General features: G+C 43.1%; 1 protein-coding gene across 10 annotated transcripts in view; it reads left to right on the top strand.

Annotated features, from left to right (window-relative positions):
- Positions 1 to 5448: 5448 nt before the first annotated feature.
- Positions 5449 to 17865, top strand: part of ralgapa1 (Ral GTPase activating protein catalytic subunit alpha 1) — a 62186-nt gene continuing 49769 nt past the window's right edge. For 5 of the 10 annotated variants that reach the window (XM_064323236.1, XM_064323266.1, XM_064323257.1 and 2 more), the window contains exons 1-8: positions 5450 to 6641; positions 11190 to 11300; positions 12990 to 13039; positions 14395 to 14452; positions 15179 to 15222; positions 15469 to 15646; positions 16167 to 16282; positions 16590 to 16728. In XM_064323236.1, coding sequence (XP_064179306.1) covers positions 6536 to 6641; positions 11190 to 11300; positions 12990 to 13039; positions 14395 to 14452; positions 15179 to 15222; positions 15469 to 15646; positions 16167 to 16282; positions 16590 to 16728 — 802 coding nt within the window. In that variant the 5' untranslated portion in view covers positions 5450 to 6535. Of the gene's footprint in view, positions 6642 to 11189; positions 11301 to 12989; positions 13040 to 14394; positions 14453 to 15178; positions 15223 to 15468; positions 15647 to 16166; positions 16283 to 16589; positions 16729 to 17865 lie in introns of all 10 variants that reach the window. The other 5 variants (XM_064323295.1, XM_064323318.1, XM_064323301.1 and 2 more) reach the window with 3 other exon arrangements.

The following is a 17865-nucleotide window of genomic DNA, read 5'->3' on the forward strand; positions in this document are numbered from 1 at the left end:
CACTTATGCCCCGTTTATGCGGGCTCTAAGTGATACCTGCAACACTGTCACTCAGGGGTTTCCGTAGGCAGACTTCCACAGTACACACTTATGCCCCGTTTATGCGGGCTCTAAGTGATACCTGCAACACTGTCACTCAGGGGTTTCCGTAGGCAGACTTCCACAGTACACACTTATGCCCCGTTTATGCGGGCTCTAAGTGATACCTGCAACACTGTCACTCAGGGGTTTCCGTAGGCAGACTTTTGCAGTACACACTTATGCCCCGTTTATGCAGGCTCTAAGTGCTGTAAATGTTCTTGTGGTGCTTGGCAGTATCTAGCTTTGTGGCAGAAATGAGTCAGAGATGACCTTAGTTTCCGTATACATTTTATTTATTTTCAGCAGTGAGAGGGTGCACACACACATATAAAATCTGATTTAAAATGTACAATTAAAGAAATAAGACAATAAATTATGTGACTTACACAATACATAAATATTTACAACATGGAAAAGTATTACACGCACACACACACACAATATAAATTAAAACATGACATGCTCACTACTCACCATAAAAGTGAATCAACTTGGTCAGTCGCCTGCGAACCATATTCTTTTTCAAATTCTCTGTTCCCCTTCTTGCCAAGTGATTCAAACGGATCTTACAGAACCAGGAAGACGCCATCTTCACCAGTACATGGACATGATTGCCTTCTGCACACATGTCAAACATATGGTTGTGCAGGTCAGGGAAGAGATTTTTCTCTGCACAATCTTCAAGAACCTGGGTGACTACAGCCGATATTATTCCACGGCCCTGTGGTGGCTTGCCCCCAGTTCTTCTGAGCAGCCTCTGAAAACATCTCTCAGTGGCTTGGCACACCACAACCATGCCTGGTGATGGCGTCTGCAGGCCACCTCTGTTCTTCAAAGCCACAAAGGGATGTACTGTCACAGATGTCAATGCCTGTGAGCAAGGCATGCAGGTAACCTTCTCCCTCATTTTTTTCACAACAAAGCCTGCGATGTAGTTGATTGCAGCGTCTTTGTATTCTGAGAGGTGGTCAACATCTGGAAGGTCAGGGATGGTGTCATCTCCAGGCACTACCATTTCTACCAGCTCCACTTCCATCCTGCGTGCAATGTTGACTGTTGCAGGTGTTGAATCAAGGATGTCAGTGTTGTCTCGGAGGAGGCAGTTGCCTGTGCCCGTCTTCACTTGGTGCCTCACAAGTAGGCGCTTGTAAGCTGCTCGAAACTGTCTTGCATTGGGGTTGTTGTTGTACCCGCCACGTGCACGAACAGCAGAAAAGAAGAGCTCCAAGTGATCCTGACTCAGTTTGTATGTTAGAAGGTACCTGCATGGTGCATTAGGACTTTCAACAAGGTCTTTGTATATACCGAGTGCACTTCTTCCATTTGCTATGAACCCAAAGATTGAGGTCTTCTTTGATGTTGCATGCACGTGCACAAGCTGTTTCCCATTGTTGACCTTGAGCCCACGAAGACATGACTCTGCTTGCTGCAGGATGGCCTCTGCACGGTCTTTTGTAGATGGCTTCATGGGTGCTTTGAGCCCTTTCCCAAGTGGGTTGCGGCTGTTGAGAACATCAAAAGCACCATCGATTGTGCGCAAGAACTGTACTGTAGCCGCACATCCTCTGAACTGAGGATACTTCAGTTCTTGCTCGCAGTACTCCAGGGCATCTGCTACACTGCTGCTGAAAAGCTGAGCAGCCAGATGGACCTTCATTTTTTGTTTTCGCCACTGGATGTGTGCCATTCGCAACTTGTTACCAAGCCGCAGACCTTCCTTCTCCTGAAGTGTGTTGAGGTCTTCAATGTACTGCCACTTGATCAGTCTCCCATCTTCAGTTTCAAAAACCCCAGCTGTTGCTAAAGCATTTCGGAGAAGCTTTAGCATGTGACATGGGTCCAGGAGCACATGAACCTTGAGACTTGGGTCTTCCGGATGGAGGAAGTAAGGTTTCATGTCTGAGATGCTGAGGTTAGCACCAAGCTCCCTTAGCATTGCGATGTTCTGTGAAGGTCCATCACATGTCAGTGAGACCACCCGTACACCAATGGTATGAAGTCTACAAAGGCTCTCCCTGATGATGTTAGCCTTCTCTTGTCCGGTCATGCTAGCGATGAGGAAGTAAGCAAAGGGGATTTTCCAGGACTCATTGATGGAAACGACCATGAGGACTAAGGCCTGTGTGGCTACTGTGTTGTCAATTTCACCAATGCCAAAGTCCACATAACCATGGATCTGGTCTGAGCCGAAATCCATTTGCTGATGTATATACATCTCATCCATCATCAGAGCACAGACCGTTTCCTTACCCTCTTTCTTCTTTTCTGCGACATGGTTCTTCAGCGCAGTAAAGGAAGCCACAGTAAAGCCAGGATCAGATGAGATGCTGCTGTACCAGTTCCGTATTGTCTGAGTATGAGGCAGAGCAAAGTTGAACTTCTCTCTGACATACTCATACGCCTTCGGGGAGTAAAAGTGCAAAGTCATCGCAAACTGGCGTAGTTCTTCTGAGAAAACTGCTGACCTCTTCTTGTTTTGTATCCTGATCAGAATTTCTCTTGGCACTTCACTAAAGGACTCCAGTACAGCAGCACACTCAGTTGAAATGAGCATTTTTTTCTGCAGCTCTATACAGATGTCTTTCAAAGAGGACACTTTTCTCTTCAGTCGCCTGGTCTTTTGCGAGTGTATCCTCAACTTCTTTCGACATCTTTGTAGCCTCTGCTCTACTGCTTCTGCTTTCCGCTTGAGGGTTTTTGGAGACCCCACAACGGCATAACAGTGATCATCAAAACAGCTGGATGTTAAGGCTGAGTAGTCATGATCCTGTAACACCATTGGATCTCTCTTTTCAGTAATCTCCCTTCTGCAAACACCACCTGAAGCACCACTGACCTCCCTACCAACATCTACATGCACATCAGCTGCCACAGAAATGTTGTCATCATTGGAATCATAGATGACACAATCCTCCATGATGACAACACTGTTGTGATCAGCTGCTAATATACCCCCGTTGGATTGTGACACCTTGTCATCACATGAAAAATACTTAACAGAAGGAACTGTAGAGCCACTTGCCTCTGCATTAATACTTACCTTACAGCGCTGCTTCCTTGGTTCTGCAGGCCGTCTCAGCAATCTAGCCGGGTAATCAAAAATGGTTGGCACTGCAGAGATGGTCAAGCGATGCTTTCCCTTGAAGGGGGATAAGGAACCACTGTTAATTACTAGCCACTAAATATTCACAATGAGAACTGGTAATCTCCTGACCTATTTTCATATGTGTATATTACCTAGGTATTAAAAAAACAAAAGTAGCCTTCCTCGTCAATTTTGGCATTGCCACTACTGTGTTCACGTGCAGTCTTTTTTTCTGAAATGTGTTTTCTTGATCAACATTAGTATGTGCACAGTCTGCACACACACACACACACACACACACAAAAACTGGCTATACAGATTATTAAAGAAAAAAAAACAATGTCAATAAGTGCCTTTCCTAACCTTGGGGTCCCGGAAAACACATTGCTCCTCAAAGTGGTCGCTGCACAGACGAGATGCCGGGGTGGGTCTCCAGTTCTCCCTTCGGATGTTGGCTAACCACTGCTGCAGTCTGGCCTCATCACCTAAAGGAAAACTATGAAACAATAGACGCAGTAAAATAGACTGCAATTTTTTATAATCTATGGTTGCAATACAGACTGATGTAAACGGTAAATGGACGGCATTTATATAGCGCTTTTATCCAAAGCGCTTTACAATTGAGGCCTCTCATTCACCAGAGCAGTTAGGGGTTAGGTGTCTTGCTCAGGGACACTTCGACACGCCCAGCGCTGGGATCGAACCGGCAACATTTAAAGCAATGTACACTCCTATTCATTGCTAGACGTAAATAATTCCCTCACGACTACATTAGTAGCACTCATAGAGACAATTGTAGAAGTGCCTTAAAACAGTGGTTCTCAAACTCCCCCCGTGTAAATTCATTAATCTCAGTCCTTCATTTGATTTTTAAAAATGTTAAATAGGTAAAGACCCGCACACTCGCTTGATGCTAAAAAAAATATAACGGTAGCCTATTTATTTAGCCATAAGCGCGGTTAACGTTTCAACCCCATCGGTATTCACTATTATATATATATAGCATTCATAATAGGCTACTACGATGATATTTTCAGGAGCATAAAGCGAATGTGCGAGTCTTTTCTTTACCTATTTGATGTTTCTATGATCCAGCACCGGGAGTTTATTGGGGTGCGTTTATTTTTTTTCCTACACTGTGATAAATGTTGCACATTTTAATATAATCAGTATATATCAGTATTGCACAACCTGAACATGGAAATTGTATTCTTGACAACATGCATAGCTGTTTCTGGCAGAATGTACCGAAGAGGGTAAGCGATCCTCTTTTTGCACCGTGTGTACATGTTATTCAAGCATAAACCTTAAGACGTATTGCCCCGGTCTGGCTAAATTGTGAACTCCTGCAGTTTATCCCACAATGTCAGCAAATAAATCGGTATAATAGTTAGATTGTCACATACATGAAACATGGCACAGGTAGACATTTACGGAATGTACACGACTGACAAGCCGTCAAGCACGTTTGACAGGTTGTATATTTGCCGGCTAAGGTTAGCTAGCTAGCTTTGGCTTGCAAGCTAGCTAGCTTGCAAGCCAAATAGCTTGGAAGCCGAAGTTGCTAACTGTTTTAACATGCTAGACTTGCGCTAGCTGATTACGCTTTCTGTCAATTAATGATTTGGTTAGACAAAGTATGTTAAGGATATAGTTAAATGACTTAGCTACCGAAAAAACTTCAGAAAAGGATTCTTTGAAGGTCGATTAGTACAATTGTAAGCAACACACGCCATAATGATACTGATATGAAACTGCTATGAAATGGGACGTTTGCATTTGCCAACTTCACAGTCTCTGCTTCACACAGACAAGAGGTTGACGATCAGTCGGAGTGGCAATGTCAAGGTCATGAGAAGCCACCTCCCACCCAGAGACCCAGTGACCACAGATTGTAGCCCCTGCTGTAGCTCAGTCCTCCGCAGTAATCCGGAAGTGACGCAAGCTGTACCTCATTGGTCCAGAACAAATATTGGCCCTGTGCCCAAATGACGCAATAAATCATAAAATAGACCCATGGACAGTCATAAGACGAATAAAATACACCTATTATGACTATTTGTTCTTGTGAGAAAAAATTAGTGGCTTTGTATTTTTATTGCATTTGTACCGTAGACTTACATGGAAACCGGATATGAAAACACCTATACTGGAGCCATCCGTAGAGGCGCTAGTGAGCAACCAGGAACTACAACACCAGGAAATGAGCTTCAAAAACGAAGTCTGGTTTTGGCCGCTTGTCTGATACTCTAAAAAATAGATCTTTTCGCACCCACCAAAACCCATAGAATAGAATCGTCAGAGAATGGTTGACTGGCGGGGAATTTGCTTTGACTGGATTTATATGGGTATTGTAGTTTTTGTGTTTAAATGCTGTAATCTAAAACAGTCGTCATAGGGAGCGGTTGAACTACATTTCCATAACTAGAGATGCATTTCGGCTCAGGGCCTTTTCGTTTACCAACAGAGAATACATTTTACAAGACCTTGGTAATCGATTTCTGAGGGAAGTAAACTGGAGTTTACTAGCCAAATTAACTATCCACGCTAATTTCTTGCCAGCAATATCACAGCTGAACTCCTCAGTTAAATATCCAAGATAGATAAAACACAAGTCTACTCTTAAAAAATAAGTTATGTAATACTTCATAGTAAATAATGATCCCTGTAAGTAGTTGTTCACTTCCAGTGCTTATCCAATCCCATATAACTAGGCTAATGCTATTCAGTCTTAATCATAACTATCATTTGAAAAATGTGCTAGGAGATACAACAACCATAACTGGAACCCTGGGTCATTAAACAGTGTAACTTGACATCCCATAAATAACAATTGAATCACTTCATTATAGCTTGCCAGCAGTCGATAAATAATTAGTACTAGTTAGCATGATGTCTACGTATTGTAATTAGCTTTAATCTATGCATTTTAGTGTTTTACCAGTTTTTATAAGACATTTAGTATCGTTACTTTGCTAGCTAATGCTGGCATTTCGCTCACGAAAGATTTGTGCTACTTGCTGCGTTGAATTGCTCTGATTTCCATTAACTTGTTTTTCTTCTTCCGAATCCGCCATGTTTTGAGATTTATTCTGTTTTTGGGAGAGGTGTGTTGAGTGCCGTCCTGGGCAGATAGCTACGTTTCAGATGTGATTTTCTGCAAAATGCACACCTCTCCGCGCGTTTTATTTATTTATTTTCATTTTATTATATACAGAGGCTTGTGAATTCTTACCACTTCTAATGTTAACGGATCCTGACCTGTAGCGAGCTAGCTAGTTAGCTAGCTAGCTATAATTCATATTGAAGATTAGCTAGCTAACAAGGCAAGGGTTTGCGCCCTCCTCTGAATTCCTTCTCGCTTTCGGAATGTTTTCAAAAAAGCCTCATGGGGACGTCAAAAAATCAACACAGAAAGTGTTGGATCCAAAAAAAGATGTATTCACCCGCCTGAAGCATCTGCGAATCGTTATAGGTAAGTCCCAGAATGCTATAGCTTGCTATCTCTATATATATTACCTAGCTAATCAGCTAACGTTGGCTGGCTAGCTAGGTAGCAATAGCACTTCGTTATCCATCTGCATTCTCTGACCGAGCGTGGCGGAGTGAATTGCTCTGGTGGAACTGCAGCAATGTTGAAGTAGCATACGCTTTTGCGGTATAGTTTTAGGGTAGTCAGTTCAGATGTGTTGTTTGTGTTATCCGCTCTTAACGTCACCTCAGTGTTGAGATGGTACGTGTTGCCTTTGTAATGCGTATTGATAGATACAGTGTGCGTGCCTGAACAATTTAGGCTTGCTCGCTAGTGGTAGTAGTGGGCAGGTTGTTGGATATTCGACTTCATTAACTCAGCACTAACTTTATCTAGCTTGCTAGCGAGTTGTAGCGTTTTTGCTAACCAGATTTCTGTCCCGTGAACAGGAACTCGGTTATATTGGTTTAGCTAATGCCACCGTAGTTCGGTGGTTACCGTTGGTGCCGGGAAGAATTGTGCCCATCGGCATGTGCACGATATTTTGTTGTTCCTTGAAAATAAAGAAAATCTTTCATTTTTGGTGTAATTCATTTCCGAATTTATTTTGTCACCCGCGGTCACACCAGTGATGTACTACTTTCGAATTCAGAATTATGACAGTGTCAGATTAAATTTACCGTCTCCGTGTTCTTATGTTAACCCTAAACCGTTTACAAGGGCATACATCGAACTTAACTGAGCATACACTGCATACATCGTTTTTAAGTGTGGCTGCGGTTTTGTTTGTGCTCCTGTTTTGTTGTTCTGCTTGAACATGGGCTTGGCAGTTTGTGTTGCTGTGTATGTGAGCTGCAGCAGCAAGCAGCTATTTCCTGTGGGGTCTGTCAGGAAGGTCCAATAGAAGAATTGCAGTCGAATACCCAAAGGGCTATAATGCACAGTTGAAACCCTTAAGCCGAATTTGAACGTTTTGCTTTAACTTTTATCACAACGTATTTCTACGATTGTCTGGTCGATTGGATATTTCTCTTGGTCTGGGGATACAGTATTAGTGTTTTGCTTGGCCAGTGAAACATGGCTACAGTAATTGGTGCTGTAAAATTGCTGCCCCGTCAAATGAACCTGTTTCCTGTATTGTGTTCAACGCAGTTGCCAGACATCCTGTTCCCATAGTCCCTTTGTGATTGTTGAGGGAAGAGAGAGGCTCCTTGCGTGACTCAAAGACAGTGATGGGCATTATTAAAGCTCCACAACACAGTGGATGGAGTCAAATTAAGAACAATCCACAGGCTCTCCAACATATTTTATAGATGGAGTGACATAAACCTGTAATTAGCAGAGATCTTTAATATGGTAAGAAGCATGTAGCCTAATGAGAGGACGTGTTGATGGCATACATTAGACTCCTTAATATGCAGTTGCTTAAAACACTATGTGAGAAGAGGTGCATTTCCCTTTCTGCCTCCTGCTTCCTGCTCTGGTGCATATTGCTTTTTGAGATAATTGAGACTACTGAGGGCAGAAGAGAGGAAATTCACTCAGTGAAACTAATGGGTGTGCCTTGTTCACTGCGTCCATAGGGGATCCTGAACTGTGATGCTAATCACCAAGTTTGTGGAAAAGCATTGCTGTGCGGCCAAAGCGGCAGCTGGGGTGCTGGGTTGCTGGGGCGTCGTGAAGGCTCTGATGTTACTTCTGCCTCATTTGCTGTTTTGGGTAATATGCAAAAACAAGACACAAACAAATTAGTTGTTTGGACTGCGAGTCAGATAATGGGCACGGCTCAAGTTACAGTGTCTGATCTATACCGAAATCTAATGTGCAGGAAGATGTGCTTAATCTTTGGCAACGGTGGCCACCCACTGCACGCCAAAGTGTGCAATATGAGTAGATGGGGGAGTGACAGACTCCTGGAGCACAAAATACACACACGGGGATGTGGGGCAGCCAAGAGCAGTCCAGCAGCCAAGAGGTTTTAAAATGAGAATGAAATTAGCAATGTTGTGTTGATGTGTTTGTTTTATATTTTATATATTTTGTGTGTACAGATTTTTTAATTTATTTTTGTATGGGAATTGCAACAAAATGAATTTCCCTGAAATAGGACAACAAAATATTATTTGACTTGGCTGTTCTGTGGTTCACAGTAAGAAACTTACACAAATTAAAATAATAAGTACCCCCTTAAATGCTAATGATAGGTAATCTGATAATGCTTTAAAATATTACTTATTCTGAATATCTGAGATGCACTGAAAGCAGATGTGCATCCATTAGTATAACAGATTCTGTTTTTCATTATAATGTTTGCAGATTAGTTAAGTTACTGATAAAAAATGATTTACTAATGTATTTAAATTGAGTTGACATCCAGATTTTGATGGCTGTATAATAAACCTGCAAAATGCAAAACCATTTGAGCAGCTGTGCTTCATCCAAATGAAGAATCGAGACTCGAGGTATACAATCAGTGAGTTACTGACATTGGTTCAAACTGTAGTGTGACACAGTGGTACTCTGGGTGCATCACTGTATGATATTTAAGGCAGTGTTTAGCCTAGACCGTTTGTCTCTTAGAGTTTTCTGTTTAACAGTCTGCTGTGTTGCGAAGGCCATTCTCTATGCTCTGTGTGACAGGAAGATCTGCTCTTAAAAGAACTTGAAACCGAGCCCTGCTTGAAAAGCAGTGTTCCTTTGCATGGAAAAGAACACAAACAGCCCCAGTATACTTTTCTGTGCGGGTTTTATAAACAACTTAAGGAGGAAGCATAACTTTTGTATGTTTTCAGTGGACTGTCACATACCATCTGATAGTGGCATGTCCTCGTGTGCTATATTGGGAAAGGGTTACTTTTGAACCGGAATGAGTATTGCAATCAACAGGTCCTTCCTTTAGCCATTATTTCCTCCTGGAGTTCTGACAAACAGCATTATTTCCTCCTGGAGTTCTGACAAAATGTATTAAATGTGTTTCTGTAATCTAAATGATTTTCCGAAGGTAGCGTTGGGTGTTAAATGCAGAATGGACTCATTTGGATGGTGGATGGGTGTGGTCTGCTATAATGCTGCTAGCTGAACTTGCAGTTAAGGGTATTTTCCTGATAGCATCTGAAGACTAAAACTTGCCCTGCATGAATATTCTTCTGTCATGATTTTGATGAGAATGAACTGAATAGTTCAAAGTACTTCATATTGACAGATTCACTGTGGGACTACTGTCTTGCAGAAACGGGTTTGAAATTGCCTTGTGCATTTCAGTGTACTCTGGCTTTTCATACTGAACATCAGGCCTCTCTTTAGATTTGCATCTTTCCACAGGTTCTGTGTAAACAAGATGAGAAGTAAGGCAAGGTCACCTTAGACTCATAAGACCGGCCGAAAGCAGGAGAGGCCATGCGGGCAGAACGCAACGCGAGCGGCTTACACGGCGTCTGTCGGCAGGTTGCATGAGGGAGTTCGGCTGTGTTTGTCCCGTCACCGCGGCGAGATGCGCTGCAGCGGCCGAGAGGGGCCCTCAGAGTGGTAAACGCCGGCGGTCCGGCCTCTCAGAAGCTCTGCGGGGGAGTCAGGGGCCCGATTAAACATGACAGGCCCATCAGTGGGAAAAGTGCTAGCGTAGCAGCTCGGCCTCCGCACCGCTCTGTGTGTTAAAGGCTCTCCCTGCATCGCCCGCCTTTTAAAACCGTTCCCCAATGGCCAACTTGCGTCTGCCAGACAGCTCCAGTTGTTGCGTGGTTGGCCCCTACTCTGGCAGCGACCTGTTATTGACTGAGAGGGAGGAAGGAGCAGTGGTTCCAGTGTCTTACAGTGGCCTGCACTTCTGTCACATCTCTTTTGTTCACCCTCACTATTGTTGTTTCTGGAATAGCAAGTGTAACCATGCCAGCTGGGAGGCTCTTTGGGGACAATGCGGGGCTAAACCATTCTCTTCTGTCACACTTCATTACGTGCTTAATTTTGACACTCACTGAACTTACTTGTTCAGTCTTGGAGTGGAACATGAGCATAAAATTTCACACTGGGTTGGGTGTGATTTGTTGCCTTTAAGTTGCACATGTAGGTAGCAGTGTAGCCTAAAGGGGTTACAGGGTAGCCTTAATGTAAATGTATGCGCATACCATCACCCTGTAAATCACAAAATTGGCTATAATAAGTGACCTTATGGAAGCACAAATTTGTTGGCAAGTCATGGTCTTCACTTGTGCTCTGAAAAAAAGTGTTTTTAAGATGTGGTGGGAGGGAATAAAGTGAGTCTCCCCTTTTTTTAGTTTACCTATTTCTGACATTATAGGGCACATGAGTCATCTTGTGATCTTACTGGTCTACAGAAGAACTAAAAATGTGACAGCATCTGTTCATATGTTTCAAGTTCTTTTCACATGCAAGCCTTTCAGCTTTAATCTTTGAAAGAAAAACAACTTTGTGCGAGTTTTCATGTTTTCCAGAACCAAGCGGCCCCCAAAGTAAGCCTCTGCCATTTATGTGCTTGAATAGCATGTGTTAAAGAAGTTGAAAATTGAGTGTCTGTCTCTGCTTTCTCCCTTACAGAGAATGCCGAGTCTGTTGACCTGAAGCATTTCTTCGACCAGAACTACTCCCATATCTATTATGTGTTCTTTGAAAATTTTGTCACAATCGAAGTCAGCCTGAAACAGAAAGGTATGGTTTGTTCCTTGCTGTTCAAGGGGGGTTTATTGCACTGGTATGCTCAAAAAACCTTTTGTTTGTGAACAGTGTTAAGAAACGATGAAAACTCTTAATTTCTACCCTTGGTGCCACCTCCTTTTTGAAACATTCTACTTTGATGGCTCTAAACGCAGTCTGTTGTGGGTTGTTCTCTCACTCTTGTTATCTTGGCTACCAGCAGATGAATAATAAACTACTGTGAAAATGGTCAAACTGCAATTTTTATGTAAAAAAATTCTTAACAGAAAATTTAGAGCTTTGCAGTTTGAGGGCAGTAGGTTGTGGCTGCCTCTTTATTTAATTCTCCTTTTTAATCTATATTCCGTTGGTATTGAGATGTGGGGTGTGTGTACATATTTGATAATTCATTGGGCAGTTTTAAGTTTGGAATGCATTTCAAAATGGGGTGTCTCAAATCCTCAGGTTTAACAACAACAACAACACCATTAGAAATGTATGGAAAGAATAATATTTACGTAGATTTTCCCAGATTAAAATAGCTTTGTATCTCATGTGGTGCTGTGTATTTTTACTGGCTAGAAATAGTCAGCATTACCAGCCTGTGCATGTTTAAAATTAAGAGTCATTATTTTGCAGCTGCTCCATGCTGAGGGTTTTGGGGGATGTGGGGGGTGGGGGGGGGGGTGGTTGTGTGAACTGGGGTCATGCATGGGAAAACTTTTGGAGGGGCTGATGTAATTGTGAAAAGCAGATGTTGTGGTTTTGGTATGAAGAAATGGGAAATGCATCATCAGTGTCTTCTGTGAGAGAACATCCCTATTAAAGATTAATTGCCCTGTAGATCGTGTATAGCGCACTGACGTAAGTCAAAGATGCTGAAACATTAAATATTAAAACGTGTTTGCCGTTTACCTGACATGTCTCCTTTTGCCCCATGTGTTTAGAAACAGCTTGTTATTCAGGTTACCACTCCTTACTCAAACTATTTCCAATGTTTGTGATTCCCATGTAATGTCTCCCGGATAGTGAGACAAAGCTACTGTATCCAGTCTTCACCGTGACCTTCTGTACAGATGTTTTAAGTGGTGTGTCATGCCGGCAGTTATTCTCTACAGTTATCTGCACAGCATAATCCATTTAGCTGAGAGATCTGTATTTATGTGCGTGATGTGTGATTCCTTTCATGTTATGATGTGGCATGCTCGGGATGTGCAGGCACTGCAGATTTCACGGTGAAAAACTGTAATCAAAATGTCCATGGCCAACTGCATTAACTGCACATTTTAAGGCATGGTGATTATCTTTGGAGAATGTGCAAAGAGATGATATTTGATAACTTTTTACATAGATGCTTGTCCTTTATTTCGTTCTACTAATTGGCAGTTAAACTCGCTTGCTCTGTCTGTGGTTAGTTGTTCTCTACATGTTTCTCAAATGAACTGATCCCTTTAGACTTGTGCTGTTAATCCACAAGCCCAGTCAATACCACACCATTTTAAAGCCTTTCTCTTCTGTGTAGTTTCTGCATGCATTTGAATAATACATGCTAATGATGAAAGATAAGCTATTGCTACATTGGTTTCACAGATGGAGGTCGGCAAAAAGCATTTGTTGAGCACACTAGAACATCTATTTTTCTTTCTTTTTTTCACTGAGACGGTGAAGTTGTTTTTAATGTTCTGCCTCTCCACTTTGTTCCAGGTCACAAATCCCAAAGGGAAGAGCTGGACTCCATTCTTTTTATATTTGAGGTAAGAACAGCCAACGTCTCAGCCTTTTAAAAAAAAATCTCTGGGTGCAACCGCAGACCTGCCTCTCCAGCGGAGGCTAGCGTTAGCCGCGCGGCGCTCCCCGCTCCCACCCTCCCTCCCGAGAGCCCCGTGTCTGCGACCCGGCTGAGCGACGTGTTAATACGGCGGGGCGGGAGGCAGCCGGAATATGCCTCCAATGCCGTTTGATGTTCCCCCGCGCCCTGCCGGAGCCTGCATTTAGATCCCCGGGGTCGGGCTCCCGATCCCTGCCTCGGCAGAGAAGGTGAAGCAGCCCCGTGTGGTATTTATAGAGGCAGAAGATAAAGGATGACTCCTGCTCTGATGGAGGGGAGGGGAGGGGTGCATGGCGACACGGCAGCATTTGGGCTGCAGAAAACAGCCACAGATTTTACTGCTAACCCCTCCCAGCAGGCCTTGGTGTGTTTGTAGGACATTTACCTGTCGAGCCAATCAGCAGAGCCCGGTCTTACTTTATTACATAGAACATTCTCAATATGGTGCTGTGCATTCAATATTTGTAATTGGAAACTACTCATCCCTAATTTGGTGGTATTGTGTTTTATTAATCCCTCTATGTGCTGGAAAGTCATATTCTAAAAAGTGATAGTTGTATAAATATCTTTCTTGCCACACATCTGCTCTACTGTGCATCTCTTCTCATTTAGTGCACGTGGTTGCCCCAGAGATGCAAAATGCATCTTTCTAGCAAATTTTTCCGGGATGGGAGATATCTAGAGGATTGGGATGTTTTAATATGCATGTGGAATATAAACATATGAGGATATTACCAGTGAAAATAACAATTTCCCAAAAAAAAGGTTAGTTTTAGGGTGCAGTTCTGTCTTCACCATCACTAGAATAAATGCGTAGTTGTTTTGAAATGTTTTCAAGGTGTGAAAAGCCTATGAATCATTGACCTTACTGACATGATCTCATCTGTTTGTGTTTCACCCACAAACCAGGAAATGGGAAAGGAGTGCCTCAGCTCTCCCAGAATTCTCTGGTCTTGTTCATAGTTGGTCATAGATGGCTGCATGTTGTTTTTACCCTGTTTTCCCTTAACTGATGTACAGTACTGTGCTTCCTTGTTCACCCGTGCAGTATACATAACACAGGAAGTCCCTGCACATTTTGTTCTTCATGGTCACTTTAAAAAAAAAAAAAGTAATTGCGTCTCACTGTGGCCAATTACCATGTTCTCTGTATTATATCACATTTTGTTCCATAGTAAAAAAAAATGATAAGAAGATAAATGTACCTGCATCCCTCAGTGAATATAATGAAACGCAACCATCCTCATTGTGCAAAAAGTAATGCTTTACTTTTATTTGCAGAAAATATTACAGCTTCTGCCCGAGAGAATACAGGGGAGATGGCAGTTCCACAGCATTGGTAACTATCTCTTAAAAATGTGTTTATGAGCTTCTGATTTGTCTTATTCAGTTATTTACTTTGTAACTTATTTATTAGCACTGAAATAATTTATGCTGCAGTCACAATATTTTGTCACAAATAGCTGGTGCCATTAAACAGGGCCTGTTCAGTTCTTATTTAAGTAGTTATTGTGTATTGGAGGTGGGGGGGATAGGAAGGTATTTATAATCACCTGTGGTTTTGACACTTCACTTCTACTGACGCTACAGTTGTATTATTTGCTGTGGTACGTGTGTTTAGCTGCATTATGTTGAACATGTCCGTCCAAGTCGCTGTGGCATTTGCAGTGGTAGAGTGTGAGCATCACGTCTCACAGGAGATGTGGGTTTTCCCAGAGAGCTTACACATCACTATAGGGCTCTAAAAGCATGTGATCCTTTTGAGCCAATTAGAATTCATATCTCGGTCAGTGAATCTTTAATGGTTTCAGGAGATGTGTAGGGGGGGCCTGTGGCCCGCTGCTTCAGTCCAAGGTGGTCTCTCCTTTTCCGCTGCACTGAGTTCCGTTGCGGTAGGATACAAAGACCACCGAGAGTGATAAAGAGAATGCCAAGGACCTGGGGATGAGCTTTACCCAGGTCTGACCGAGAACTCTGACACGTGTGGATACGTTCCACTCCCATCCCCTCTGAGTGTCCTCCGTCTTTGCTTGCATAACAGCCTTTCCCCTCTGTCATCACACAGGGCTAATCCTGAAGAAGCTGCTCCACACTGGAAACTCCTTAAAGGTGTGTCATCACCTGGTCTTTCACAGTCATTTTACTGTCTCTCAGCTGAGTTGTTCACAATTGTTGATGTAATGTTTGCTAATCTTGCTGGTACTTTGCTAAATGTCTTTGGTGAATTCGTTATGAAAGTATTGCTTATGTAAATGTGTGTTGGAGGCACTGTCTTTGTCTGGTAAAGACACGGTATATACGGCAGAGGCACTGGAAGGGCGGGTGTAAAAGCTTTGCTGGACGCGCTCCTCGCAGATTCGGCGGGAAGGCGTGCGCCTCTTCCTCCTGTGGATGCAGGCCTTGCAGACCAACTGTCTTCGTGAGCAGCTTTGGATCTTCGCCTGCCTGATCCCCGGGTTCCCCGCCCCCCAGTCGGAATACGGCCCCCGCACCTTGGACAACCTGGTCAACCCTCCACTCAGCCTCCAGGAGAGTCAGTGTCCCAACCCCTCGTCTCCACCCCCCCCCCGTTCAGTCTGCTTTGTCTTGATCATGAGTGGAACTGTTTCAGAAGAACCTAGATTGATGCCGTTGGAGAACAAAAAACACAGGCCCAGTTTTTAGTTGAATGGCTAAACCACTATAACTTGCATTGAATTGGTTTGTAATAGTTTTTTCCAGCTAAGCACCTTCACTGAGTTCGATGTTGTTTCTCTGATTGCATGCACATTACCAGTGATGTTTGTGCGGTGAATTGTATGTTTTTGGGGGAGATTTAAGCACAGTTCTTCGCTTGAAGACGTACTTGGGAAGGCTTTTTAACAGAACAGGACGGGTGACTCGTATGTTTGTTTTGTATTCCGCTGTGTTAATAAAATAAGGAAATGTCTTGTTTATTGTAAGCATCTGTTTCATTGTTTCATAGTTCCTGGTCTGGGTTTGTGGAAGTGTGTGATGTAACTGTCATTGTTTGCCTCTTTGTGATGTGAATGTGTTCTCTCTTCTCCCCGCAGCACAAGTCACCCCAGAGGAAATCAGCCCTCTAGTTCCTCCTCAGTCCGGGGACAAAGGCCAGGAAGACCTCACAGGCTATTTCTTAGAAGCACTTTTGAAATACATGGTAAACCAGGTACTCATGACTTTCGACTAACACGACTAATGTGCCTTGCGGTGATGCATCCCCGGTGAGCCCCTGCCTCGAGCCCTGTCCGCATGGCGTCGCTCGCATGTGCAAGCAGACACGAGCTTAAGCAAGCTGACCGAGCCTGGCTCTGCGGTGGTGCTGCGCGCTCCTTCGGGCTGCGGTTTGTGACGGCCCGCCATGTTTGTGCCGCAGACGTGTCGCAACAGAGCGGCTGTTTGGTTCCTCAACGAAATCCGAAAATGAGTCGCATGTCTGCTTCATGAATACAAGTGCTTTGTGTTGTGTGTTGCAGGCCAAGAGTCTGGAATGGAAATGCAAGGAAAATCACGAAAAGGGCTTTGCTTTTCTGTTTGGAAACTTCAAGAAGTATTATCTTCCCCATATCTTTCCCAACTTTTCCAAGGAGACCAGTTTGTACAGTCCCCTACTGGGTAAGGTTACCGTTAGTCTGGCTCCAAACACCCGTGCCTTTGTGTTTATATGTAAATTAATCTCTGTAGTTTGAAACCATGCATTCTAGTTCTGGGCCAGAAGATTGTATGAACAGTATAGTTTCCTCCCAGAGACAAATGATGGAGATCTGTCATGCTTGTCCTAAATAACTTGCCTAAGGTTGTTAACTTTAGGTAGTTTGATGGCCTTCAAGGCGAAGGATTTGAGCGTCTACTGTACTTATTTGATTCTTAAATCCCCGGCTTTCAAAGTTGCTCCTAAGTAGATATACAGTATTTGGGAATGACTAGTTTCCTGTTACCTACGGAACTTGTGTAACAGGAATTTAGAAATGGCTTTCAGGACGCTCTGAATAAGAGCAAATAATGACATTGGCCAGGATTCAGTCAACAATTGTCCTTCACTTTCACTCACTCTTGAATGCAGTAGATTTTTTTTTTGTTAAGGCCAAATGTTTATTGAATCCCAGCCATTGGCTAACCGAAGGCTGGACTGTTGTTGACCTTATATGGCAGTAGAAAAGATGACTAGTGCAGCAGTATCGATTTGTGTAACTGTGCTCATACTTAGATTAACCATACAAGCACTGGCCGTTAAATAGCCCTGCAGATGATTTGAAATGTAAGCTAATTTAAACAGCATAATGCACCGCATTTGCACATACATCATCTTGAAATAAGCTGTTTAGTTTTTCATTACCTGTCATGCTCCTCATCGGTATGCTTTGAGGGAAGACATTGTCGTATGACCTTTTGGTGTAATAACCCACTGTAGATTCTGTGGATGAAGCATTGGGGGGATGTCTTTATGAATGCCCAGACCTACTGATTTCATTGGCCATGATTCAGAAAGGAAACCAGATGAAATGGTGATAATCTGACTCTGCCTCGGCCTGTTTTCTATTAGCAATTGAAGCGTATAATCAGTCCTCCATTTTTCCGCATTACAATGTTGAACATTCAGATCTCCTAGTTACTGAAGGTGCTCAGTAGTTGTACTGTGCTGCCAGTGCATATTTGAATGCAGTATGCATTAAAAGATAATGAATTGTGGACTAGCTTGGGAGGACTGTAAAAGTTTAATGTGTGCCGAACATTTAGCTTTTACAATTGGGC

This window comes from Anguilla rostrata, chromosome 1, assembly GCF_018555375.3.
Source record: "Anguilla rostrata isolate EN2019 chromosome 1, ASM1855537v3, whole genome shotgun sequence".
In the NCBI taxonomy this organism is placed as follows: Eukaryota; Metazoa; Chordata; class Actinopteri; order Anguilliformes; family Anguillidae; genus Anguilla; species Anguilla rostrata.